The sequence below is a fragment of the Panthera tigris genome, chromosome D1 (genome assembly GCF_018350195.1).
Source record: "Panthera tigris isolate Pti1 chromosome D1, P.tigris_Pti1_mat1.1, whole genome shotgun sequence".
Lineage (NCBI taxonomy): Eukaryota > Metazoa > Chordata > Mammalia > Carnivora > Felidae > Panthera > Panthera tigris.
Window position 1 is genome coordinate 6,488,000 of NC_056669.1, and position 27,508 is coordinate 6,515,507.

Below are 27,508 nucleotides of genomic sequence, written 5' to 3' on the forward strand. Positions count from 1 at the left end.
GTAGCTGCAGGGCGCCTCGGTGGCTCGGTCAGTTGAGCGTCTACCTCTTGATTTCAACTCATGATCTCATGGTTTGTGGGATAGAGCACCACGTCAAGCTCCACACTGAGCATGAAGCCTTCTTGAGATTCCCTCCGCCCCCCTCTGCCCCTCCCGTGTGCGCAAGAGCCCTCTCTCTTAAATAAGTAAATAAACAAGTAAATTTCCTATTTAAAAAAGTGAGGAATGAACCAATACCAAGAGAAACCAAAGAATGAAGGATGAAGTTGATAGGGAGGCCTTCCACTACAAACCTGCTGATACCTTATCCATGTAACCCCCTTGACTGGATAGAAGAATAACCTAGACTCTCAACCCTAGGGATTCTCCAACGCATACTTCCTAAGTTAGACCAGAGGTGATGTTAATTAAGCAGGTAGTTGAGTGATGCCCGGATCATGGGCTAGGAATGTCAGGTTGGGACAAATCTGTATCTCTCAATCTAGGAAGTCACGAAAGGTACTGTATCACACCACCCATCCAGCGTTGGGGTTTTGCTGGGCAGGATGTGGGGGCAAGGAAATGAAGAATGTAGGTGAGGAGGGACAAAATCCAAGCAATCAATCACAGACTCTGGGCAGAATAGGGAGAATATTCTAGAAGGGGTGAAATGAAAGCAACCAAAGAACAAGAGTTCAGAAGGGCTGGAAAAACAAACAGGTATGCTGAGTTTAGGGATGTAAATTGTGCTCAGAATATAAAATATGGGAATACACGAAGCACTTCTAAGTGATAACAAGACACAGATGTATCACGAGAGCAGCAGAGAAATTAAGGTAACAGTCATTGGCATGGAGGCCATAAATAAACTGTGCGATTCAAGTGTGGGCAAGTCGTCCACATGGGCACAGATCATCCAAGTTATGGAGGAAGTTGGGTGGGAAGATAGTAGCCAGTGTCAAAATCCTTAGTGAGGGCTTATGAGTGACGGGGAGGCAGGAGTTGGCTGACCAGATGGAGAGATGGGGAGAGAGAGAGAGAGAGAGAGACTAAAACGAAATATGGGGGCACCTCAGTGGCTCAGTTAAGCGTCTGACTCTTGGTTTTGGCTCAGGTCACGATCTCATGGTTTTGTGAGTTCGTGCCCCATGTTGGGCTCTGCACTGGCAACACGGAGCCTGCTTGGGATTCTCTCTCTCCCTGTCTGTCTGTCCCTCCGTCACCTGCACTGTCTCCGTGTCTCTCAAAATAAATTAATAAAAACTTTGGCGGGGGGGGGGGAATGCTAAATAATGAAATAGGAAGATAATAAAATGTACAGTTGCTTTGTTGGAAATAAATTTTATTGCTCTGAGAAAAATCACAAAGTAATCACTCTAGTGGGCCAAAAATAAAAACAATACTGTTGGCAACAAATTTTACTGCTATGTCAATAAAGCACAAGTAGTTATTAATCCCCATCAGAGAAATGATTACTAGTAAATGTTATACTTCAAAAGGAAAATCGCTAGATTTTTCAAAGTTGATGGTTTATTCTTAAATGTAAGTCATACTAAATTTAATATAGTGGAGTGACTGTGCAGATGACAAATCTGTGGGTTTTTTTTTTTCTTTTTCAGCCAGGAAGGCACCAGAAAACTGCTCTACCTACCTTTATTGACAGAAGCTTCCCTTCCAAAGGGGATGGGATAGCAGAGACTGAACATAGTTATTGCCCCCGAATTTGGTGTGGACACAATGGAATACCTTGGAGAATCGTCTCTAAAAAGGTGAGTTACTTTCATGGCTTTTGAAGTAGCAAGGGATACATCCCTTAGGAGGACCTGATGGTCTACTTGGGGGAATATTCTGTGTTTTGAGGATTGAAAATTTAAAACTGCTTGATCCCTGAAAGTGTAGACCCCTAGACAGGAAACAGTCAGTAGCTTTGGGCAAGAGATATATATTAAGTGCATGAGCTCAGCTGACACCTTACGAGATGACTGTTTGAATTTGAATGCTAAGTATTAAGGACCGTGAGCCAGATGGCCAGGCTTCAGCAGGTTCAGGTCGTTCCCTGGAGAACCACAACGCACCATATCAAGTCTGGGCCCACCTGGATCGGCACAGGCCCCACCCAGAAAGGAATCCAGAGATTCCTTTGTCATCCCTTTGTCATCCAGAGAACCATCTTCTCCATGGTAATACCGTATATTTGGGAAGAAAATCAACAGAGCCTCACAAAGCAGAAACCAGTGCTCCTGCCTATGTAAGTTGGACAAAAGCACCCTTCGACCATCACGAATGTGGTGCCATCCACAGTCCCAGGGGCATAGGACTCTCACCTTCCCTAGTCTCTTCTTGTCCCATGCATCCCTGTCTTGGGGATCTCTGTGGGTATCCTCCCATAACCCAGCCAAACTTCTTCCTAGATTAGCATGTCATCCCTGAACTTCAGGCAACTAGAAAGTGCCCTTCTGTCTACAAACAAGTCTCCCAGCCAGGGGCTCTGCCTGACCTAGAGTCTTCCTGCTCTACTCCCCACAAAGAGATGGGGCATAACCTAAGTTCGTGTATCATGACCCAAGAGTTCTTGGGAAGTACACTATGCTCCCCAGCCAGCTGTGGCTCTCAACTGGGCCACACACCCCTGTTCTGGCATGGCTCACACTGTAGTGAGCAGATCAAGAATCAGGCCCTGGCCCTCCCCGTCTTGTCAAATCCTCCGAATTACCATATGCCAGTTGTGGCCAATGAAGGTACTATTTACACTCAACCCAACAGGTGGACCGGAAATTGAAGTTCTACAGGAATGCCTCTAGCTGTGTGTCACGGGTGGGGGCAGACTTCCTGGGGCAGCTGCTATCAGTCCTACGGACAAAGCAGTTTCTGGAGAAATAAGATGTTGGAGGGTAGGGCTGGGGAGGAGCTGCTGACGGAGGGGACGATGGTCTGTGTCCCTCCGCACCCCCATTTAAGGTGCACGCATTCACCTGCCAGCCTTTTCACAAAGACCAAACTGGGTAAGCTCTCACGTGGGCTCACAAGACCGAGTGAGAATAGACATCCCAAAGAATGGGAAAACGTGAAATACTTGGGCCGGAGCGGGAGAGCACGGTCACTTCGCAGAAACAAAGTACCATGTGTGGTCGGGGAAGGTGGGACTCCACGTGGTAACTCCAGACACTAGCACCGCTAGCCCCCTCCATCATACCTGGTGTGCAGAATCTGGCCTCCCCACTGGGCAGGCCACAGGCAGTCACTGCTCACCGCGGGTTGGTTGTATGGCACCATCTGTATGCTTGTTAAGGTCACTTGGAGCCAGTAATTGTTCAAACGACTTCCCTTCCAACCTAAATTCCTTCTCCAAAAGTATCTGCACTTCAGGATTGCTTGAAGAGGACAGTATTTCAACCAAGGAGTGAAGTGCATGACAAAAGCCATCAGGAGCAGGAAGTCTGGGACATTAAATCCTACAAGTAAAATTCTGCTCTTCTGGAGAGCCTTTACTCCCCTTGAGATACCATTTCTAGATTGCCAGACGTCTCCGAACGCCCTAGGACTGTGGGAGAACTGCACGTTCAGCATTACCTAATTTCCTCATAAATCACTCGCCTTTTAATCAGCTAAGTGGCTATCTGCTGAAGTTCCCTGATTTATGCGTATCTTTTGAGGGCTGAGGATGCGTCCAGATACTAAGTGATTAAATGTGGATGAAAATGGCACATCACCATAATAATGACAGAAAAGAGAGTCGTGACTAGGCAGACAGAAGACCTCAGAGCCCATGCAGACGGCGTCGTAAAAGGGCAGGCTCCAGAGCTGCAGGGAAAACGGCACGATCAGGCTGGCTTTTACATGAAAATCTTCCCAGCTCCTCTCACTAGACACGCACCTGCTGGCTCAGCAGCTCCAGGGGAACCGTAGCCCCTCAGAATTCAGTGTTTCAAGAGCCATGGGGGCTGCAAGCTGCCAAGCTGAAAGAAATCTTGGCATCTGTGTTCCCGCAAGCCACCAAACTCTGCCCTGCAAGAGAGGCTTCCACTTCTCTGAGAATTCTATCCTTCACCTGCTCATCAAAGCCAATCCCTGCTGAAGGCAGTCATCAGAATACCCTCTTTCAAAACAAAACACTTCGATTTAACAGGATATTACGGAGGTACTATAAAATGACAATGGTTTATGTCACAGGTCTCTGTAAGGAACACCTGTTAAAGCGCCACCTGCTGGGCACACCACAGATAACACATACAAATTCTCCACGAGCCACTGGTCCCAGAAGGGTGAGAAATGTTAACCGCCTGTCCACAAGAGAACCTACTTTCAGAGCGCAAACAGTGAAAATGGCACCAGCAAAGACTGCTCTCCTTCCAGTGTTACCACAGTCCAACTGCACAATTTATTACTTCTGTACGACACTAGAGAACAACCTAGCAGCCCTATTGTAACATTCAGGAGGGTTTTTTTAATGGTATGAATATCTACAAAAAAAAGATCGAAACATCAATACTGTTCTAATAGGCTGGAAAAGTAATTACAGGAGGTTCTCAATGTAAGAACGTATTGTGTTTCAAAAGCTTGTGTGTGAGCCGGATATCTGAAGACACATTTTCCATGGAAGTGTTATTATGGAGACCGGGAAGTGACAGTCTTCATGAACTAAATATTGAAGCCAGGACGCACAGCTTTGTGGTACCATTATTCAATTGCTGAATGTCATTCACAGCATTGCATCTCTGGAAGACCGAATTCTAAGGTTTAATTCAGGATGCTAACGCGGGAATTCCTTTGCCCCTGCCTCTCCAGAGGGAGCAGGAGACGAGAAAAAACACCAGGTTTAGGGGGATGGGTGGAAAGGGCAGGGCAGGGCAGGGCAGGGCAGGGCAGAGCAGGGTAAGATAATACTGCCTAAAAGTATCTGCATAAAAACCCTTACTTTAGATCAGTCTCCCCTTAAATTCTCTGAACTGGGACCAAAGACAAAGTTCACTTAACAAATGCCCAAGAGGTGAGATGACCAAGGTCTAGAAAGATGAACAAAAGCCACAGTGGACCTGAAAGAGCTCAGCCCGTGGTGAAGAAGGGCAGGTAAACAGCAAGCGCTCAGTAAGTGCTACAAGAAGATATGAACAAGGGCCCCGGTAGCCTACAGGAGCAGAGGCCCGGCCTGGATGGCCTGAAGAAGGCTTCAGAGAAAGAGATGACAGTTGAGCTAAACCTTAACAGACACGTGGGATGCTGTCACCGGAGATTCTCCATTTCACTGTCCCTACATACAGGTTTATGCCAAAGCAAGATATTTTAAAAAGTTTTTTTTATGTTTACTTATTTTTTTAAAAAGTTTATTTATTTTTGACAGAGAAAGAGAGACAGAGCATGAGTGGGGAAGGGGCAGAGAGAGGGAGACACAGAATCTGAAGCAGGCTCCAGGCTCTGAGCTGTTAGCACAGAGCCCGACACGGGGCTTGAACTCACAAACTGCGAGATCATGACCTGAGCTGAAGTCAGACGCTCAACCGACTGAGCCACCCAGGCGCCCCTGTTTATTTACTTATTTTGAGAGACAGAGAGAGAGAAAGAGAGAGAGACAGAGAGAATCCAAGCAGGCTCCATGCTGTCAGCGCTGAGTCTGATGCAGGGCTCGAACCCACAACCCGCGATATCATAACGTGAGCCGAAATCAAGAGTCAGATGCTTAACCGACTGAGCCACCCAGGCACCCCCCAAAGAAGGATATTTTAAGAAATAATGTACTAATCAAACTGAAAGTCTTCCCCAAAGGGCCAAACACTGTAACCTAAACTTGTCCACTCATTGGTAGCTGTGAACGGTACAGAGCAAAAACCAACCATTAGTTTTAATCAGCTGCAGAGAATAAAAGTTTATTTCACTCAAAAAAGTAAAAAAAAAAAAAAAAAAAAAAAAAAAAAAATTAGAGGTGTCTGGGTGGCTCAGTCAGTTAAGCATCTGACTTTGGCTCAGGTCATGATCTTGAGGTTCACAGGTTCAAGCCCCATGTCGGGCTCTACGGTAGTGCTACAGAGCTGCCTTGGGATTCTCTCTCCCTTCTCCATTTGCACTCGCTCTCTCAAAATAAATAAATAAATTTTAAAAATACATATTTAAAAAAATTTTAATTAAGATAATTCAATTTTAAAAAGATTATTCTGGCAAATAATGATCTGTGGGTTCACTCTGAACTTCCCTCCATCCCAACACAGCCCCAGACAGGTCTGCCACCTTACAGAAAGACATGATCCTAAAATGTTAGATATGGAGAAATCTGGAATATATAAAGTTATTAAAAAAAATTTTAACATTTACTCATTTTGGAGAGACACAGAGAACAGAGCGTGAGTGGGGGAGTGGCAGAGAGACAGGGAGACAGAATCCGAAGCAGGCTCCAGGCTCTGAGCTGTCAGCACAGAGACCGACGCAGGGCTCAAACCCACTGACGGTGAGATCATGACCCGAGCCGAAGTCGGACGCTCAACAGACTGAGCCACCCAGGCGCCCCTAATAAAGTCATTTAAAATCCAGAAGGGGAACTGGTTAATCAAAGAAACCACACAGTGAATGTATTTCCATGACATCAAAATCTTTTAATAACATGAACGTTTACCCTCAATTTCTTTATTACATTAGAAAAAAGTTTACATACACAGTTTTTGTAAAGTGGCATAGTGATAGATGATGTCTCATGGCACGTTACAAACACTTGGTAAGAAGTAGTGTGGCACCCTCTTTGAACAACGGAGAGAGGGTTCCTCAGTCTACTGTATGGACCCTTCTTTCCTATATCTATGATACTCACACTTGTATCTCGGGATTTCTCAAGGGCTACCCCACCCATGCCGCCATATGCAATCACCAGACCTCACTGTGGTATAAAGGCCACAAGGCTTGTGGACAACTACTGTCTCAGCGAGACAAAACCCAGAAGCCTCTAACTGTGGAAACCGACCCCAAACCACACCGACTCCCCCAACTTCTGACTGCCCAGCCCCGCTGGACAGCCCACTTTCAGGCCCTGTCCTGAGGCTGGATCGTGCCTGGTTGTCTCCCCGCAATGCTCTCCCACCTGTGCCTCCGAGACCCCAGTACGGGGACACAGCTTGTCTCCCTGACACTAACAGGTATTGGTTCTCAAACAGAGACACGATCCCAGCCACCCTGTCTTCTGTTCTATTTTCATAGTTCTACTTTTGATACATTATTTTGTATTCCTTTGTAAAATTTAACCACTGGATCCAGTCCAATGCTACGGGGCTCACTCCCCACCTACCAATTTTCCAAGTGTCCCCTCGGTGCTCGGCGGGCTCTGCTTGCCCCCGGCAACAGCTCCCGGCTTCCCAGGAAGCCTCAGGCGTGTGCGCCCCTTCTTGTCCAGCTACAAGGCGGCCGAGGGGGTCTCCTGCAGGTTCTCCTCGAGCTTCAGTCCTAGGTTGTCGATTCCGATGCTGCTGATGGGCGGCACGCTGCTCTCTGCCGGCTCGGCTGTGCGCGTGGGGGTGGAGCAGTAGAGGACGAACCCCACCATGATGACGGTGAAGGACAGGAGGTAGAGCCCCGAAAACTAGGAGGAGAACAGGCTACGGGTCGTGGTCTCCGACAAACACACGATGGCTGCCGCCCTTTGCCAACTGTGCTTTCAGGGTGACCCTCTCACAATCCTTTTTTCCTGAAAGTTGCCTAAGGAGACACTCGCTCATGCCCCAAACCCTCCAGTACGGATGCCGGTGATCGTACGCACTCTGGTGTGGGGGGCCGGGCCCCGGTGCCAGGCTGAGACCGGGTCGAGCAATGTTCCCCGTTGACTCAAGCCAACCCGGTGGTCCCCCCTCCCATTCACGTGGGAGGCCGGGCCCCGGCGCCAGGCTGAGACCGGGTCAAGCAACGTTCCCTGTTGACTCAAGCCAACCCGGTGGTTCCCCCTCCCATTCCCCCACTTTCAAGGGCATAACGAAAGCCTTGTCAAGGCTGAGAAAGTTAATTCCTGAAGCCTGTGGTCTGCAGGTGTTGGCAGTAATGCTACCTCCCTTTTTCTACCCCGAGTCAGATAGAAACAAACATGGGAATTGTGTTTTGCTAGCGATCTTATCAACAAGGTCTTGTGACCTGTCTAGAAAATGCACAAGAAACACAGAACTAAATGTTTTGGTGGGCAGCGATTATGTGAAACCTGTTTATTCTTAGAATGACCTAACCCATAAGAGTCTGGTTATAAAAGATTGTGTACAGCAACAATAAAGCCGTCACTTGGGCCATCAGCCCAGGGAACCCTCCTGTTCCCAAACTTTCTCTTCTCTCTTTTTTTCTTGCATTCCCCTACCCTCAGGACCCTGACCTCGGTGTTTGTCGCGCCGGCCGCGACACTCTGGCCACAGCAGCTGGCGCCTCAGCCAAGGGGACACTTGGATCTCTAGAGAATGGAAATTTTGCCTCGCTCTGTGATAACCCAGCTGTACTCCCACCTTGCAACCAGTCCCACTCAGTGGAGAGAATCGAAAGTCAGCCTGGACACCATGAGAGAGTCAATTTCAGACCATAAGCACAATTTATAATACTGATGTGAAACAGAGGAAGATAGGACCTAAGATACAATGTGGATGTACAGATGTGACAAGTTCTCAACAACCCTTCATGTGTGAGAATGTGGTGAAATCCATTTTGGGGGCACCTGGGTGGCTCAGTCAGTTAAGCGTCTGACTCTTGATTTCGGCTCAGGTCACGACCTCATGGTTTATGGGTTCAAGCCCCACATCAGGCTTTGTATTAATAGCTCAGAGCCTGGAGCCTGCTTCCGATTCTGTGTCTCCCTTGCTCTCTGCCCCGCCCCTGCTCATCCTTTATCTCTCTCTCAAAAATAAATAAAAATAAACTTTAAAAAATGAAATAAAATCCACTTTGTTAAAATATAATAAATTATCTTGTCCCTGCAGGCAAGTGTTACATAATCAAATTTATGGTGGACTGAGCAGATTCAGATTTTTAGAGCTCGAAAGACCATTTCTCAGCAACGCCTCCAACCCAAAGAAGTCACTGCTGTAAAGTGCAGGTGGACAAGCACAGGGAAGGGAGCCCCTACAGGAGGAATCCCCTACCCTCTCTGCTCCCAGAAGGACTGATTACAGCAAGAACCCGTTCTGACAGACACACCACCGAGACATGGAGTTCCTGGTGGCTTTCTCCAACCTGCCCCTCTCTGTTTAGGAAAACAACTACCCAGAGCAAAATGCAGTGAAGACACAACACTAATTCACTGTGTATTCTTACCAAAAATGGCCTGACATACCCCCAAAGTTTAAATAAATATGCACTCTGTATATTCACTCTCATTGGAGTTGAGGATCCATACAAAACATCAAGTATTAAGGAAATTAACATTGTTTTTAACAGCACCAAAGATAAAACACAGAAAGAGAAAAGCTAAAGACTGACCAAGGATGGTGCAGTAAAACTTAGGGAAACTAGGCAGCACGATTTATGTGTAATTAAGTGCCTAGGACCATTTTTTTCCCTTGCAACAAGCGAACTCAACTTATGAATGGTCCTGCTAACCTGATTTTAAAGTTAAGAATGGGGTGTGCTATTTGCTCAAGCCAATAAATATTTTTAAACTAGCTGAGATTTCATAGTGTACCCCAAAGAGTTCTAATGTCTAAAAAGAGTTCTAATAAGGGGGTGACAAACAAAAACAATCAGAAAACACAACAGGTTGGGAAAGGAGATGAGGAGAAAGAATCTAGATACACTCCCAAAGGGGGAAGGAGGAACTAACCAGGGGTGTGAAATGAGCATTAAGAGCATTGCTGCTCAGGGGCGCCTGGGTGGCGCAGTCGGTTAAGCGTCCGACTTCAGCCAGGTCACGATCTCGCGGTCCGTGAGTTCGAGCCCCGCGTCAGGCTCTGGGCTGATGGCTCGGAGCCTGGAGCCTGTTTCCGATTCTGTGTTTCCCTCTCTCTCTGCCCCTCCCCCGTTCATGCTCTGTCTCTCTCTGTCCCAAAAATAAAATTAAAAACGTTGAAAAAAAAAAAAAAAAAAAAAGAGCATTGCTGCTCATCTCCAGCAGTGGGCTTCTGCCAGTCACCATTGGTTTCCACACGTTAATTTTTTAAAGGCTCTTGATTACTTCTTCCCCTAGAGACTTTAGAACTCTTTAAGGAATGGAACAGCCACAGCCCTCGGCAAAGTGCGGAAGCCTTCAAAGTCAATGACAATGATGCAAAGTCAGTGTTGATGTCAGGCTGAACAGCAGAACCTGGCTTTAGTTCTGGGATCAATACTCAGCACCATCCTCAACACACAGCCGGTATTTAATAAATATTTGTTGGGGAGAAAATATTCAGAGTATATTAGGGAAAGTTAAAGCTATTTAGAGTACCCTAAACGTTTAAAGTCAGTGTTATAAAGCCAGTACTTATGTTCGCCTATAAAATGTTCACTGTTACTTGTGGGTAAATCTACATAACTTGGTCAAAACATGTCCTCTTTGGTTTGGTGGTTTTAAATGTTTAGAAGAAAAAATAACTTTTCCTTTTAAGAAGCAGGTGATCGAATGGAGACACTTCTCTTAGAGGGGAGAGACTCTGAGGAAACGGGGTTTCCTGAATTAGAGGCTCTTACCTTCACCTTTTTTCTTACTTTGAATTCTACCCTTTGTATCTGGATCTATGCAGGAAGTTTCTTGTAGCTCCTCTGGTCGGTAAGTATTTACTCAAGATCAATTCCAGAGGAGGCAAAATTTTTAAACGTTTTCAACTCTCTGATTTTTTAAAAAATCAGAGCCAAAGTGGGGCACCTGGGGCTCAGCTGGTTAAGCATACAACCTCAGCTCAGATCGTGATCTCATGGTTTGTGGGTCTGGGCCCCGTGTCGAGCTCTGTGCTGACAGCTGAGAGCCTGGAGCCTGCTTGCTATTCTGTGTCTCCCTCTCTCTCTGCCCCTCCCCCACTCATGTTCTGTCTCTCTCTGCTGCCCTCTCTCAAAAATAAACATTAAAAAATTTTTTTAATAAAAAATCAGAGCCAACATTATTTTAGATACTACAATTGTAAAAAAGTGGTAGTATATTGGGCTTATAATCCTGTCTTTAAAAACCGGTTCTACAACACTAGGTATCTTCTTGAAGCTCTGAATGGTTTTCCACCTCTGTAATTTACTCTGAAGATCACAGCAGATCTGCTCTTTGCTCTACAAGCCTCAAAACAGCCTTTGACCAAAACAACCAAGTCTGATCTAAGAGTGAGCTGCTAGACATGCAGGGACAAAGAAACATACAGCAAAAGAACTGGGAAGGAATTTTAAAGTCTGCATGCTCCAATTCTGAGAATAACAATTTAAAGGTATGTGGTCAAAAAAATGGCTTTTTCATATAAAGTTAAGAGCAGTGAAAGAGGAAATATCTGCATGAAGGGAGCTTATAATAAGTAGTGGCAGGTGTATTTTCACTTCAAAGCTTTTATTTCTTTAACCTTACTTCTTCCTTCCCACTTTGGGTATTATTTTACTTAGAAAATTTTACTTACTAAAAAGAAAAAAGTACAGGTGAGTGAAGTTGTATGTAACACATAACCTGCCAACTGCTAAGTTTAACTGCAAAACAGAAACACCATCACCTCCTAGTGGTAGCTATGTGAAATGCAAGCACAGCATCAAACTTTCTTGCCTCCCTCCCCAACAACTCACTCACTTTGAAGGCCTACTTTGTAGCCCTTAGCAATTGTTCTCATTAAAAAAAAAAAATCTAGGCTTGTTAGATCACTTCTCCGATTCATTTTGACATGTTATTTTTTAATGATGCTGCCAAGAAGCTATAAATACCCTTTCAGTTTTAGTTCAGGAATACCTTAACCAGCAAGATTGTAAAGATAACAGCTAGCTCCTATTACATGTAACCTTGCAGGGCAAAAATGGTTTATGCTTCTTTAAGCAGAAATTTCTGAGAACGCACAGAACTAGGCTTTGTGAGTTCACAGCCAATTCCTGGGAATAGTGTAAATCTGTGCCAAGCAATTTCTGCCTGGATACAAAATTCTACAAGGACAAAGGACTGTAGTTGTTGTTCCCAAATGAAACTAAAATTATCAAGCAACAGCCAACATTCTAACTATTTGTTCAAATCGCTTGCTGTGATGGCAAGCTTGTCAATAGGCATCTACTGAAGGTACAACTAAAGAAAGACGGGTTTCTGATGCAGCAGTTCTCAAGCTCCCAAGACCTTCGAGGGGACCCAAGACCCTTTCAGAAGTCTGTAACATCAAAAGTCTTCTTATAATACTAATAAGATGCTACTTGCCTGGAGCGCAGGGGGACTTTCCAGTGAAATTCTTTTTTTTTTATGTTGATTCACTTTTTGCGAGAGAAACAGACCGAGCACAAGCAGGAGAGGGGCAGAGAGAGAGGGAGACACAGAATCGGAAGCAGGTTCCAGGCCCTGAGCTGTCAGCACAGAGCCCGACAGGGCTCAAACTCATGAATGGTGAGATCATGACCTGAGCCGAAGTCGGACGCTTAACCGACTGAGCCACCCAGGCGCCCCTGTCAGTGAATTCTTGCCCCAAAAATGAGGTTTAATTTTGGATCTAAAATATTAAAGCAACCCGTTACTTCTTTTAGACCAAACAAGTGTTCCTATTTGCTTACCTTATAGCCAAACAGAAAGAGTCCAAAGAAAAGACTGTAGAGGTCGGCTGTCAGGATGCCCAAGTTCACAGAAGTGGCACTAGTGACCTGAATCACCAGCGGCATAAAGCTGTACAGGCAAAACATACAGAGGGCAAACGCCACAAACAGCAGGGCTGTGGGGGGACACAAAAGTGGAATATCGAATATCACAGGAAGAAATCAGAAGTCAAAGACACTCTGAAGGCTTGGCTGCCGTATAAAATTCCCTAACTGTTTAACATACTATCTACAAAGTCTCTTGTTAACACTCAGCATTGCCAATGAGGCATAGAAAGCTCTCAGGAAAAATATAATAATAAGACATGACATAGAGGAAGGACTTCAAAACTCCAACAGGGTGTTAGAGGGGGAAGGGCACAGAAACTTGCTCACGGTGGGACTGGTTCAACAGCTCCAGCCGCCCCAGGCAGAGAGATCTTGTGATAAAAGGTCAATAAAAGCAGAATAACGATCAAGAAGAAACACCCATTATCTTTTGTTCATCTCATTAAATTCAGTGTTCCCAGAAAGCACAGTATAACCATCCTCTATTGGACAGTGTGGGTGCTCACTATTTAGCTTTGCAAACGCCTCTTCAATCTCACCCCCATACCCGACACACACCCACACACACCCACTCACACCCCAGCAATCGAAGTTATTTAACTGAACTAAATTATCCAAGCCTGGCAAATGAACACGGCATTTTACGTACTGCTTATAACTTCTTTCCACCCATCATTAAATAAGGTTGGAGTCTTTCCTGTTTCACCACTGTTTTCTTCTACATTATTGATTAGTGCAGGTGCCCAGGAATACCAGAGAGAAGCAATGGAAGGTGGTGGGTGATTACGTGCCATCAGATGATTCGGGTTAATGTTTCACAAATTACATCAAGCAGACAACCTTCACAAGAGCTTTGAGGACTCGTGATACAGATCTAATTGACAGGGAGTGTGACCGAAGGTCAGTCTTGCTCAGAATTCCTAGGACAGCAAAGCTATTCCTGAAGGTTAAGGTTAAGAATTAACTCCTGTGGAAGGTTCATTTACAAGTTCTCACGGAAAGCTCCCTGTAGACCACTGGAGCCCTCTGTGTACTTAATTACTGTGTGATTTTACAGAAATGACTAAATATTATGTAAATGAAGGTATTTATTTCTTGATGCGTGTTTTTGTCACTTAGAGGAAAAGGATACTGACCAAAAAAAGGATGAACATTTATGAACATACCGATTTTCCAGTCCCACTGAATGCTGGCAATATCCTTACATTCAACGATCGATCTAAGATTAAAACAAGAGGTCACAGTGAGATCTTACTCATTTTCACTTGTTTATAAGCATTTTAGTTGCTATACATCAGCTAAGGTGAAGAATTATGTTGATTCTTTTTTGAGGATTACATTGATTTTTAAATTTTGGTAAGTATGTTTAATAAAAATGACATAGAGGGGCGCCTGGGTGGCTCAGTCGGTTGAGTGTCCGACTTCGGCTCGGGTCACGATCTCGCGGCCCATGAGTTCGAGCCCGACGTCAGGCTCTGGGCTGATGGCTCAGAGCCTGGAGCCTGTTTCCGATTCTGTGTCTCCCTCTCTCTCTGCCCCTCCCCCGTTCATGCTCTGTCTCTCTCTGTCCCAAAAATAAATGTTAAAAAAAAAAATTAAAAAAAAAAAAATGACATAGAATAAAATCAAAGGGGCCCATAAACATGTTTTATGCCTGTAGAAGCAGTTTTCAAATAGTGGTCAGCTATAGAAGGAAAACATGACAGTGTGTCTTCCATTTGAATAGGGAGATAATAGTTTCTGGAAATCATTGAAAAACAGTCTTTCTTGGTAATGCCCCAACCACACTGTAAGCAGAAATCCCAAACATCATGCACACGTAAGAAAATGAGGCATAGGGGCGCCTGGGTGGCTCAGTCAGTTAAGCGTCCAACTTCGGCTCAGGTCATGATCTCGCAGTGTGTGAGTTCGAGCCCCACGTCGGGCTCTGTGCTGACAGCTCAGAGCCTGGAGTCTGCTTTAGATACTGTGTCTCCCCCACTCTCTGCCCCTCCTCTGCTCATGCTCTGTCTCTCTCTGTCTCAAAAATAATTAAAAACATCTAAAAAAAAGAAAGAAAATTAGGCATATTTTTTGCCATTTCTAGAATCTTCTAGGGGTGCTGGGTGGCTCAGTTGGTTAAGCATCCAGCTCTTGGTTTCGGCTCAGGTCATGATCTCACAGTCTTGAGTTCAAGCCCCACATTGGCCTCTGTGCTGACAGTGCAGAGCCTGCTTGGGATTCTCTCTCTCTCCCCACCCCCCCACTCTCTCTGTCCCTCCCTACCTGCTCTCTCTCTCTCAAAACACATAAAAATAAACAAAAAACAAAACAAAACAAAAGAGCCTCCTCATAGATAGTTAGCAAGTCACCGATTTCAAATCGGAATCTGGGCCAAATCAACAATGAACAGTAGTAGCTAGAAAGTGATCATGTATGATAAATGTGCTTCTTTGGGGTTTTTTTTTGTTTAGTTTATTTTTGACAGAGACAGAGGGGGAACATGAGCTGGGGAGGGACAGAGAGAGAGGGAGACACAGAATCCGAAGCGGGCTCCAGGCTCCAAGCTGTCAGCACAGAACCCGACGCGAGGCTCGAACTCACGAAGCGTGAGATCATGACCTGGGCCGAAGTCGGACGCTCAACTGACTGAGCCACCCAGGCGCCCCTACTTCTTTGGTTTTTAAGGGAAATTTTAGACTCTTACAGCTGTATGCCACTGATAATGGTTCCAAATAGGCCCACCATTCCTAAAAACTCCTGCCTGCTCAGCTTCTTCACGATATACTCTTCACACACATTAGAAACAGCATAGAGAGAAGCTCCAAGAAGGACCAAGATGTCACCAATCAGCACGTCACTACCTGCAGGAAGACAAGGCACAAAACACAACACAGTGTCAATATAGGGGACCCTCGCTCGCTCGCTTCCAGCAGTTTATCTGGTTCACGTTCGTTTAAGTAAGTCTTTATGGAAGGACAAACCCTGATTTCTGAAAGTTTAAGGACCCTTCTTCTCCTCAATTTCTGGCACAATTCTGCCATGATTTTTCTCACAGTTCAACCCCTCAGGAGACTATAAGATCAGAAAATGGAGCCATAACATAAGGCCTCAGGAAATGATTCTATGACAGAGAAATTGATGGAATTTATGGCAGGGGATTAACTGAAAACTACAGGGAAGGAAGCTACCCAGTCAAGGTTATCTTCTCTCAAAGGGCACAATAAAGTCACTCGGAGGTTGGGTGAATTCGACACCGTATTTAGATTTTATACCATCAATTGCCTGAACTTTGGCCCAAAGCATGTCCACGTCCACATGTTCTCATCCATGGAGCCACTGAAAAACAGGTCAGTCATCCAGTGGACATGAAACTTCCTTTTGATAAAAAAACCCAACAATCTACAGTAGCTTTTCCAGTAAACTAATCTCAATGTATGGGCCCAAAGAGTAATTGTAAATATATCAACAACTGTCTCTCTCATGAGACGAAACAAAACTATTTATTGTGACAAAAAGGCACGAGCACCGTGCACAGGTAAGAACATAAAAAACTGCTTTGCAGGGGCACCTGGGTGGCTCAGTCGGTTAAGTGTCCGACTTGGCTCAGGTCATGATCTCAAGTTTATGGGTTCGAGCCCCACGTCAGGCTCTGTGCTGACAGCTCAGAGCCTGGAGCCTGCTTCAGATTCTGTGTCTCCCCCTCTCTCTGTCCCTACCCTGCTCGTGCTGACTCGCTCGCTCTCTCTCTCTCTCAAAAATAAATAAACATTAAAAAAAAAAAAAGCTGCTTTGTGGAAGTGGTTACAACAGCAGAAGCAAATAGATCTCAAAATAAAAAACTTAAAAGACAGTTTATAACCAAGACACGTTTTCCGTCTTTTACCATATATCTTTGCAATATAAAAGCAAAAACACGAGGCGCCTGGGTGGCTCAGTTTAGAGTCCGGCTCTTGGTTTTGGCTCAGGTCATGATCCCAGGGCTGTGGGATCGAGCCCCGCGTTGGGCTCCTCACGGAGCATGGGGCCTGCGTGGGTTTCTCTCTCCTCTCCCTCTGCCCCTGCCCCCTACTCCCATTCTCTCTCTCAAAATAAATAAATTAAAATTTTTTTTAAAAAAAAGCAAAAATACAATCAAAATTTTTTTCTGGGACAGAACCAGAAACAAAGTAGCACAGCCTCACCTGAATTGTCTTCTCTCCCTGCGAGTATGTCGGCACCGACCATCGTCCCCACGCCCAGCAGACAGACAGCTACAGCAATCAAGTGGATCACTCTGTATCTTGCATAAAGAACAAACCACGAGAGCGCCATCAACACAGGAATCCCAAAGCAGTCCAAAAGCTGCATGGAAGGAAAAACAAACAACTCAAACCATCTCTCCTCAGCTAAACGATGGAGTCAGCACCTAACTACTACCAGTTGTGTACATTTCGTGTGCATTTCAAGGATTTACCCCATTGCCTGGACTCCCCAGTACCCAGGTTAGCTCATCTAACCTTCACGATTCTAGGAGACTGAAAATGCATTTCCCATTTCACAGAGCAGGAAAACCAAGGCGCAGAGAGGTCACGTGAGCTGCCCCAAATCCCACAGTCAGAAGCGGGAGAACTGGTTGCTGCCCCCAGGAATTCCTCCCAGCAGCCGGTGCTACCTCGACACTCCTGCCTGTGTTTACCCGTAAGTCCAGGAGGCAGAGCTGCGGGCCCTCGTGCACCCTCAACCCCAGTCAACAAATACTTTCGCCCCTCCCAGGTGGGAGACGCTACAAGAGAAGCTGGAGACGAAGGTGTGAGACACGGCCCTCGCAGGTGGAATAAGTCATCACACAACCAGATACTTCAGTGCCTTTGGGCCAAGAGCTGCAGAGAAGTAGCAGGGACTGTCAGAAGGCCCCGAGACACCAGCGCCCTGAGCAAGTGTGCGGCCCCACCGCGTGGGACAACACCTGCTCCCGGCAAATCCTCTGGCTCATCTCCATCGTCTACTCCTAAACACTTGCCACGCCTCTGATACTGCCGGGCGGAAAGGCAGGGGAGTGAACAGTGGCAAGATCCCAGCAAATCCAAAATCGGTGGCAAGATAAAGAAAAAATGGGGCATTTTATTCACTCGATTCTCGAGGTCACAGATTTTGCAGAGTGCATTCAAGGATAAAATACATGCCATACACTAATAATACTCCTGAAACTGTTTTATTGCTCACTCTGTTTTTTGTTTTGTTTTGTTTTTAACCTTGTCGCTGATTCGCTCTGTAGCTCTCTGGTTTGGGACAAGGCAGGCCCCTAAATCTCCAGCAGCCTGTTTCATGCTGTCCACCGCTGTTTAGTGATTGCCTTTCACTGCAATGTCGTTACTGGAGGCGGACGCGCCGACATGGGAATGGGCACTGCGCCTTGTTATTTATTCCAGCTGCAGAACGCTAATCCCCTAAGTGCTTTACTGAGCCTGCCGGAACAACAAATCATTAAGCGATGCACATGGTAATAGCCCGTCCCAGAAGACACCAGCAGAATCCAGCCATGATGACTTAACAAAGTCTACACTAGAATTCCTTCAACAAAAAAGTATAAAAGGTCACTCTCAAAAACTCTCACAGGAAACTCCCTATCCTGAAATCGTGTCTTCAAATCAAACTTATATTGGCTCTATTTTTTAACAATTTTTGGCGGCCATATAAGGGAGCTGCCCATGGGGTGCAGCCACTGACCAGCCGCGTGCTCCCCAGCCGGTCCCCCTCTGCGTCAAAATATGAGAGGAAGAGAGCAGACCCAGATGATCTCACGGGTCCCTTCTTACCATAACGTCCCATGACTTCTCATCTGATACCTAGCACATATGGGCTTCTAACTACATCGATTCTCCTTTTCACAATGTACTCTTGGTGATGGAAATCTTCTCTTTGCTACTTTCAGTCCCAAGAGCCTCCCTATTTAATTTAATCTTTAAAAATTATTGGACAGCCACAGTAGACAAGGCACTATAAGTAAGACGCTGGGGGAAGCAGAGGTACAAAAATGAGTTAGATTTTATTAGAAATACCTTATTAAAGATGGAGCACAGAGGAGAACATGAGATTGAATCAGACCTTAGAGAATGGAGGATGGGGGCTTCAAAAAGCACTGTGTTCTAGAAAGAATAGAGCTGCACAATGCAGGAGAAGCTGGCTGAGGGTGGGGAACCAGCAGAGGTGGCTGTAAAGTGAGAGGAAGCACGAGTACCAAACTAGCCCATGGGGTGTCAATGGCCACGTCGTGAGCACCATATTACATTACTGGTAATTACTACATTACTGGTCATAATTACAGAATCTTTTTAAATTTTTTTTAATGTTTATTTTTGAGAGAGAGAGAGAGACAGAGCACAAGCAGGGGAGGGCAGAGAGAGAGGGAGACACAGAATCTGAAGCAGGCTCCAGGCTCCCAGCTGTCAGTACAGAGCTTGTGGTGGGGCTCGAGTTCACGAACTGGGAGATCATGACCTGAGCCAAAGTCAGACACTTAACTGACAGAGCCACCCAGGCACCCCCGTAATTACAGAATCTTTGAAGGAATCCTTAGGGAGGAGGTTCAGAGACCATGTGGCCCAAACTCCCTTTCACCCAGGCCACAGATTTACTCAAGCAGAGACTTGGCTGGAAGGATCCCAGCGACACGCACCCTCCGCGGAGCTGGGAGCTGTAGCGGTCACATGCCCTTCTCGTACTGTACTCCTTGCGAGCACCGAAAAGCAAACACCTTTTGACAACCAAATGCTTACATTTTCCTAAGAGGCTAGAAGTGAAAGAAATTCTTTTCAGTGGTAAAGGACATGAACTTCAGTCAAAAAGACCCAACTGTAAGAGTTCCACTTAGCTGTGTTTAGACCTTGTACCATTTCAAAACTTGTCATCGTCAGTCGTCAAGAGATCAAAGTTTCTGGGAGCTCTAATCAAGTAATTAAATTGTGCCTGAAATTATAAGGATAAACGTGACTAGAAAAATGCCATCTTCCACACTCTCATACCCTCATTACCCATAGCTGAAAGCACACATAATCCTATTCATGATGAATTTCATTCTTTCAGTAACTCCTGGTCTTAATTGTTATGAAATCCTGGGTTTTTTACGTGCCTCCTGTGGTATCCGTCTTAACCCATATTTCCCCAAGCCAGTCAAAAGCCAAAAAGTCTGCTGAAGACAATCCTTAGCACAATTAGTACAATGTTACAGAACAGAAAACACTTAATAAGATGCATTCAGCATTTGGGGCGCCTGGGTGGCTCAGTCGGTTAAGCCTCCGACTTCAGCTCAGGTCACGATATCACGGTCTGTGAGTTCGAGCCCCGCATTGGGCTCTGGGCTGATGGCTCAGAGCCTGGAGCCTGCTTCCGATTCTGTGTCTCCCTCTCTCTCGTGTCCCTCCCCCGTTCATGCTCTGTCTCTCTCTGTCTCAAAAACAAACGTTAAAAAAAAAAAAATTAATGTATATTCACATGGGAAAAATACCAAATTTTCACCAATCCTTTTGTCTTCCAAGTGAAATAAGTCCAATTTCAGTTCAATTTTTTCCATGGTCCTAAAATGTGAAGACGAAATAAACACATCTCTGTATTTTAGGGGCACCTGGGTGGCTCAGTCAGCTAAGCTTCCGACTTGGACTCAGGTCATGATCTCACAGTTGGTGGGTTCGAGCCCCACGTCGGGCTCTGCGCTGACAGCTCAGAACCTGGAGGCTGCTTCGCATTCTGTGTCTCCCTCTCTCTGCCACTCTCCCACTCACGCTCTGTGTGTGTGTCTCTCTCTCTCAAAAATAAACATTTAAAAAAAAAATCTCTGTATTTTAAATAGTGAGAAAACTGATGCATCAGAAAGTTATAAATCTAGGGGCACCTGGATGACTAAGTCAGTTGAGCATCTGGCTCAGGTCGTGATTTCACAGTCATGGCATCAAGCCCCACATCAGGTTCTGCAATGGGCATGGAAGCCACTTGGGACTGACTCTCTCCCTCTTTCTCCCTCTCTCTCTCTCTCTATATATATATATACCTCTGCCCTTCCCCCACTTGCATGCACTCTCTCTCTCTCTCTCTCTCAAAAAAAAAGTTACAAACCTATTAAACTGTGAAGCGTAAACCTGACCCCGGAGTCTCCCTTTATAAACTGTGTTGTTGTTCCCACTAGTGAGTCGGTGCCATCACGCAGCCTGTAAGTCTGCTAACATTAAGACAACTGAATCAGTCTTCCTCAACCCCACCAAGTGAAAAAGTACTGCTCTGCAGGAACACACTTCTTTCAATCCATCAAGAGTCAACCTAAAAAAGGAATAAGGAGCTCGCTTTTGCCTTTGGCCACGCAGGACGCTGAGTCTCTACCCCATGTGTCTACGAGGTTCCTTCCAACAAGTCCAATGGCCCCTTTGTCTTGAATATCTACTTTACTAGCAAACCAGTTTTCTGTGGCACACAAAAGTATACTCACTTTATGGGCCGTGTTCAAACAAACTTAAAACAACTCTTGTCAACATCACAGCATCAATTGCCAACTAAATATTTCTGCTTCCTTCAGTATCAACTGTTCTACTGGGGAGCAGCACTGGCAGGTTGGGAACTGATTAACTTGTATACGTTTTCACTGATTCCAGGAGATCTTACTCACTAGCACATATGCTCCCCTGAAAAACAGATAGCATCCACCCGTGTTTAGATTTCCTGCAAGGGAACAGGTTTTCGATAAAGTTGGCCTAGCAAACATGGCTTCAGCTTCTTTCCTTGAACTGAAAACTCCAAACCGGTCAGAGACTGCCTCTTACCTGGACACTGGTTAGAGTCGTATACTGGTACGCTCTGACAATCAGGTAATTGGCTTCCACGTCCGCTAGTCCAAGCAGGACATACTTCCACCATTTTCTCTTCAAGATGTGCAGAAGGTTATCACTACCTGGTGGAAAGAAATCTGGGTTGGCACATGTTGCTTGAAAGCGATACCATGGGGATGCCTGGGTGGCTAAGTCGGTCAAGCGTCCGGCTCTTGACTTCGGCTCAGGTCATGATCTCGTGGTTCACGAGTTCGAGCCCCACAGTGGAGTCTGCACTGACCCCTGCTAGGGGTCTCAGTCTCCCGTCTGCACTGACAGTGTGGAGTCTGCTTGGGAGTCTCAGTCTCCCTCTCTCTCTCTGCCCCTCCCCTGTGTGTGTGCTCTGTTTCTCTCGGTCTCTCAAAATAAATAAATAATACTTTTTTAAAGAAAGAAAAGAGGGCCGCCTGGATGGCTCAGTCAATTAAGCTTCCAACTTCGGCTCAGATCATGATTTCATGGTTCATGAGTTCGAGCCCCATGTCGGGTTCTGTGCTGACAGCTCAGGGCCCGGAGCCTGCTTCAGATTCTGTGTCTCCCTCTCTCTGTCTCTGCTCCTCCCCGGCTTGTGCTCCCTCTCTTTCTCTCTCTCAGAAATGAATAAACATTAGAAAAAGAAAAGAAAAGGGGCGCCTGGGTGGCTCAGTCGGTTGGGCGGCCGACTTCGGCTCAGGTCGTGATCTCGCGGTCCATGAGTTCGAGCCCCACGTCGGGCTCTGTGCTGACAGCTCAGAGCCTGGAGCCTGTTTCGGATTCTGTGTCTCCCTCTCTCTGACCCTCCCCTGTTCATGCTCTGTCTCTCTCTGTCTCGAAAATAAATGTTAAAAAAAAAAAAATTAAAAAAAAAAGAAAAAGAAAAGAAAAGAAAATATTACTATGCGTGTTCAATGTAGATATTAAAGAGTCGAAGCAAATGTTCATTATGTATTACGAATGTGGTGCTTCCTAATTTCCATTATTCATAACCTAAATGCCTACAGTAACTCAGCAGAGGCAGTTAGATTTTTTTCTGTTAGGAGACCCAGCCTAAGGTGTCATCATAGACAAGTGTTCAAAGAAAACACCAGAGAGAGAGTAAGTAGGAGAAAAGTGGTTAAATTTCCTTTCCTACTGTCACATAAATATAACATCCAGATATGGGCTTGGATGCTGCCATTGCTGATAAGCTACAGATTATCCTAGAAATGAGATGTTTTCTTATAAATCCATTTGGTCACTTAATCTCTGCACTTGGTCATTCTTTTGGAAGAGATGTGCTCTCAAGAGAAAATTAAGTCAGTGATAAGTCTGGAAAAAAGACTTACATCATTGAAGAAACACCTTTTATTGCCCAAATTCTACTTATTTAAGTTAACTGCAATTCACTTCTTTGGAGAATCTAGCAGGCAGGAGATACATAGTTAGCACATACAGGAGAAGGCTTTACGATAAGATAATCTATAAGTGAGAATCATAACCAAAGAATTATCACCGAAGTCCAATTCGCAGGAACATCCGGAAATCAAACAGTCAGTCCCACTCAACACGACATGGCTTGGAAGGTCCCTGCCATCACCCCTTGGGGAACTTACTGACATATTTATGAATCATGCTAACTTCCTTCAAGAGTTCAGAACAGCTCACAGAGGAGCGGAGTCCGGGGCTAGTAACCATGTGTCCAATTGTGTTTCTAACTCCTAACATTCTTGCCAAATCTGGTGCTTTCCCCTTAAAATGTTTCCCCCCCACACACACACTGGCTTCCATTTTCTTTCAAAAATAAGTCACTTATCCCAACACAGGAATACCACTGACCTATTAAGGTTCATATTACAAGAGGATTAGCAAACACCAGCGATTTCACGATGTGGCTTCAAATGCCAAAGACGGAAGGACAGCCCCCTCTTGGTCAGTCTGGGTTACCCCTCGTTTTCACATTCCTGGATTCAATCTCTTTTTGTTTTTTAGGTTTACTTATTTATTTTCAGAGAGACAGACACAGCACAAGTCGGGAAGGGCATAGAGAGAGGGAGAGAGAGAGAATCCCAAGCAGGCTCCACACTGTCAGCACAGAGCATGATGCAGGGCTCGAACCCACAAAACTGAGAGATCGTGACCCGAGCCGATCATGACTAAGACGCTTAACCAACTGAGCCACCCAGACACCCCTCACGCTCTCCTCTTACGGGAAGGACAGAAGGACGTCTGTTACCACTAACAGCCCCTCGTGCACAGCATGGGCTCATGGGTAGGCTGCCTGGCTCGGAATCTGGCTCCACCAGTCGCTACCTGTATGACTCACAACCAGCTCTGGTGGGCTGTGTGACTGTTTCCTCATCTGCAAAGTAGAGATAACGGTAATACTCACTTTGCTTCCTTGGGAGGACTGAGTGACATAAAATGTAACAAAATGAGGTAAACAATTCAAATGATATCCGGCACAAGAGGTCAGTCGGAACCTTTCCCATTTTTTGCACAGCAGCTAGAAATCATAAATCTATAACGATTCTAAAACAACTTAACCAAGGGCACCTGGGTGGTTCAGTTGGTTAAGCGTCCGACTTCAGCTCAGGTCATGATCTCGTGGTTCATGGATTCGAGCCCTGCACTGGGCTCTGTGCTGACAGCTCAGAGCCTGCTTTGGATTCTGTGTCTCCCTCTCGCTACTCCTCCCCCTTGCACTTTATCTCTCTCTCAAAAATAAACATTAGGGGCACCTGGGTGGCGTAGTCGGTTAAGCGTCCGACTTCAGCCAGGTCACGATCTCGTGGTCTGTGAGTTCGAGCCCCGCGTCAGGCTCTGGGCTGATGGCTCGGGGCCTGGAGCCTGTTTCCAATTCTGTGTCTCCCTCTCTCTCTGCCCCTCCCCCCGTTCATGCTCTGTCTCTCTCTGTCCCAAAAATAAATAAAAAACGTTGAAAAAAAAATTTTTTTTTAAATAAAAATAAAAATAAAAAAAATAAAATAAAACAACTTAACCAGCCAGTAATAAGGATGTTAATTCCTTCTCTCCCTCTCCCTCTCTCTCTGCCCCTCCCCACTTGTGCTGTCTCTTTTTTAATATTATTAAAAAATAAATATTTTTTAAAAAGGGGGGCGGGCACCTGAGTGGCTCAGGAGGTTAAGTGCCTGACTCCTGATTTTGGCTCAGGTCATGATCTCATGGCTCATGAGATCAAGCCCTACATCAGGCTGTCTGTCAGCAGGGGATTCTCTCTCTCTCCCTCTCTCTGCCCCTCCCCTGCTCTACTCTCTCTCTCCCAAAATAAACAAACATTAAAACAAAAAAAGATGTTAACTCCTTGCCAATTCCTTTGTCTTTCTCACAACATAGACTTGATCTACACACAACCCGTGCTCCCTCTAACATTCTCCACTTGGCTGGAAATGTGTATTTTGGAGAGTGAGGCTCTTTTTAAGGGTTTTTAATATTGTCTCTTAAATGTATCAACCACAGGGGAAAAAATAAAACCTGACTCTCAATGGAGCTTCCACTTTTTCAATTTTATTCATTTTTTTTTTTAAGTAATCTCTACCTCCAACGTGAGGCTCAAACTCACAACCCCGAGATCAAGAGTCCCATGCTTTACCAACTGAGCCAGTCAGATGTCCCAGCACTTTTTCAAATTCCTTGACAACTTCTACTGGTACCGTCTGGTGCTCCCTGTTCTTAACAATTTCACAGTTATACATAAATCTCCAATTGCTATTTGCATACCATTCAGAGGTGCCCTCCTTTTCTAATAACTTGGATGAAAAATAGTTTCCTGTTCTTGGTTTTACCTCGCATTTTATTTCTTAAGTAATTAGAAGCCCAACATTTTTATAAAGATAACTGGCTGCAAAGGCCACTCTCACGTTGTACCGACCTGACTGGAATGCCAGCATCACCGTATAAAACAGAAGCAGCAGGCAATAGTTGATAAAGCTCTGAAGCATGGGCGTGTTGACTCTGTATATTTCTGCCAGGTACTGGCTGGTAATGGCCGTCCCGCATATACACAAGGACAACATCTGACCCAATGCAACTGTCTTCAAGACGTTCCTGGAAAATAAAGGAGAAACTCAGAGTAACTTGCAAGTAAATTACACCTTATGTGCACGTACCCGCACACACACACATACTAAACACAAAGAAAAATGTGAATTATTCCAGGTGGCTCTTTATTTCACTTTTTTGCTTACTTCATGAACACAAAAACCAAAGTGTTGTATTTTAGGGGCGCCTGGGTGGCTCAGTCGGTTGAGCACCTGACTTCAGCTCAGGTCATGATCTCACGGTCCGTGGGTTCGAGCCCCGTATCAGGCTCTGTGCTGACGGCTCAGAGCCTGGAGCCTGTTTTGGATTCTGTGTCTCCCTCGCTCTCTCCACCCCTCTCCTGCTTGTGCTCTTTCTCTCTCTCTCAAAAATAAATAAACATTAAAAAAAATTTTTTTTTTGGGGCGCCTGGGTGGCGCAGTCGGTTAAGCGTCCGACTTCAGCCAGGTCACGATCTCGCAGTCCGTGAGTTCGAGCCCCGCATCAGGCTCTGGGCTGATGGCTCAGAGCCTGGAGCCTGCTTCCAATTCTGTGTCTCCCTCTCTCTCTGCCCCTCCCCCGTTCATGCTCTGTCTCTCTCTGTCCCAAAAATAAATAAAAAACGTTGAAAAAAAAAAAATTTAAAAAAAAAATTTTTTTTTTAATAATAAAGCGTTGTATTTTAACAAACTACATCTTTCACTGTTTGACATTTCTGATTTCCCACATTTCTCATTCCCACAAAGGTACATATTCCCAAACTTCACTGATCATTTTAATGTTTTTTGTTTGCTTGTTTTTTAGAGAGAAACAAAGCACAAACAGGAGAGGGGCAGAGAGAGACACACACACAGCATCCGAAGCAGGCTCCAGGCTCGGAACTGTCAGCACAGAGCCTGACGTGGGGCTCGAACTTGTGAACTGTGAGATGATAACCTGAGCTGAAGTCGGATACTTAACCTGCTGAGCCGCCCAGGCACCCCTTCACTGATCATTTTAGAGATCATTTTGATTACTTTGCTGTGTCACATTCTACCTGAAGGGTGTGTGATTTTTTTAATGCAACTTTAACTCCAGTTTTAAATTCTTCCTATTCATTAAATGTTTACCATTTTTTCCTCCTTTCATTCTCCCAGAGACTTGATTTCTTCAACTAAGGCTTTCACTGTTGCCTGCACGCTTGAATCACAGAGATTTTTAAAAATTTTTTTTCAACGTTTATTATTTTTGAGAGACAGAGAGCAAGCATGGAAGGGGCTGAGAGAGAGGGAGACACAGAATCCGAAGCAGGCTCCAGGCTCCGAGCTGTCAGCATGGAGCCCGATGCGGGGCTCGAACTCACGAACCGCGAGATCATGACCTGAGCCGAAGTCAGTCGCCCAACCAACTGAGCCACTCAGGAGCCCCCCACAGAGATTTTTTTTTTTCTTTTTAAGTTTTATTATTTATTTTTGACAGACACAGGGTGCGAGCATGAGCTGGGGAGGGGCAGAGAGAGAGAGGGAGTGACAGAATCTGAAGCTGTCAGCACAGAGCCTGACGCGGGGCTCGAAACTCATGAACTGAGATCATGACCTGGGCTGAAGTCGGAGGCTTAACTGACTGAGCCACCCAGGCGCCTCCCACCCCACAGAGATTTTTAAAATGCCAACGTCCAGCTGCACCTGGGACCCACTCTGCCATCACGTCTGACGGTGGGTCCCAGGCACCAGTGACATTCCAAGCTCCCTGAGTGATTCCAGGGTGCAGCCAAGACTCGGAATCACTGCTCTCGAGGCTGGCACTTTGGATCCACAGAATAAGACCAGGTCTCTGCCTTTTGGTATTTAAAAAAAAAGAGGCATCGTAACAACCAACTAAAGCCAGGTCAGTGTCGATGGAAAGTACAGAATGACATGAAAGGCGCCCCAGGGGGAGAACGTACAGAACCCAGGGGCCCATTAAACCTCCAGAGGAAGCACTGAAAATGATCTCGGGGTTTCCTTTCCAGAGTAGATGACTGGACACAT

General features: G+C 45.5%; 1 protein-coding gene across 6 annotated transcripts in view; it reads right to left on the reverse strand.

Moving 5' to 3' along the window:
- Window positions 1-6,539: 6,539 nt before the first annotated feature.
- SLC35F2 (solute carrier family 35 member F2) overlaps window positions 6,540-27,508 on the reverse strand; it is a 101,637-nt gene continuing 80,668 nt past the window's right edge. For 4 of the 6 annotated variants that reach the window (XM_042959712.1, XM_042959711.1, XM_042959710.1 and 1 more), the window contains 7 exons: window positions 25,351-25,526; window positions 21,459-21,586; window positions 16,854-17,013; window positions 15,377-15,533; window positions 13,857-13,909; window positions 12,604-12,758; window positions 6,540-7,534 (listed from right to left, as the gene is read on the reverse strand). In XM_042959712.1, the coding sequence (XP_042815646.1) occupies window positions 7,349-7,534; window positions 12,604-12,758; window positions 13,857-13,909; window positions 15,377-15,533; window positions 16,854-17,013; window positions 21,459-21,586; window positions 25,351-25,495 (984 nt within the window). In that variant the 5' untranslated portion in view covers window positions 25,496-25,526 and the 3' untranslated portion in view covers window positions 6,540-7,348. The other 2 variants (XM_042959715.1, XM_042959714.1) reach the window with 2 other exon arrangements.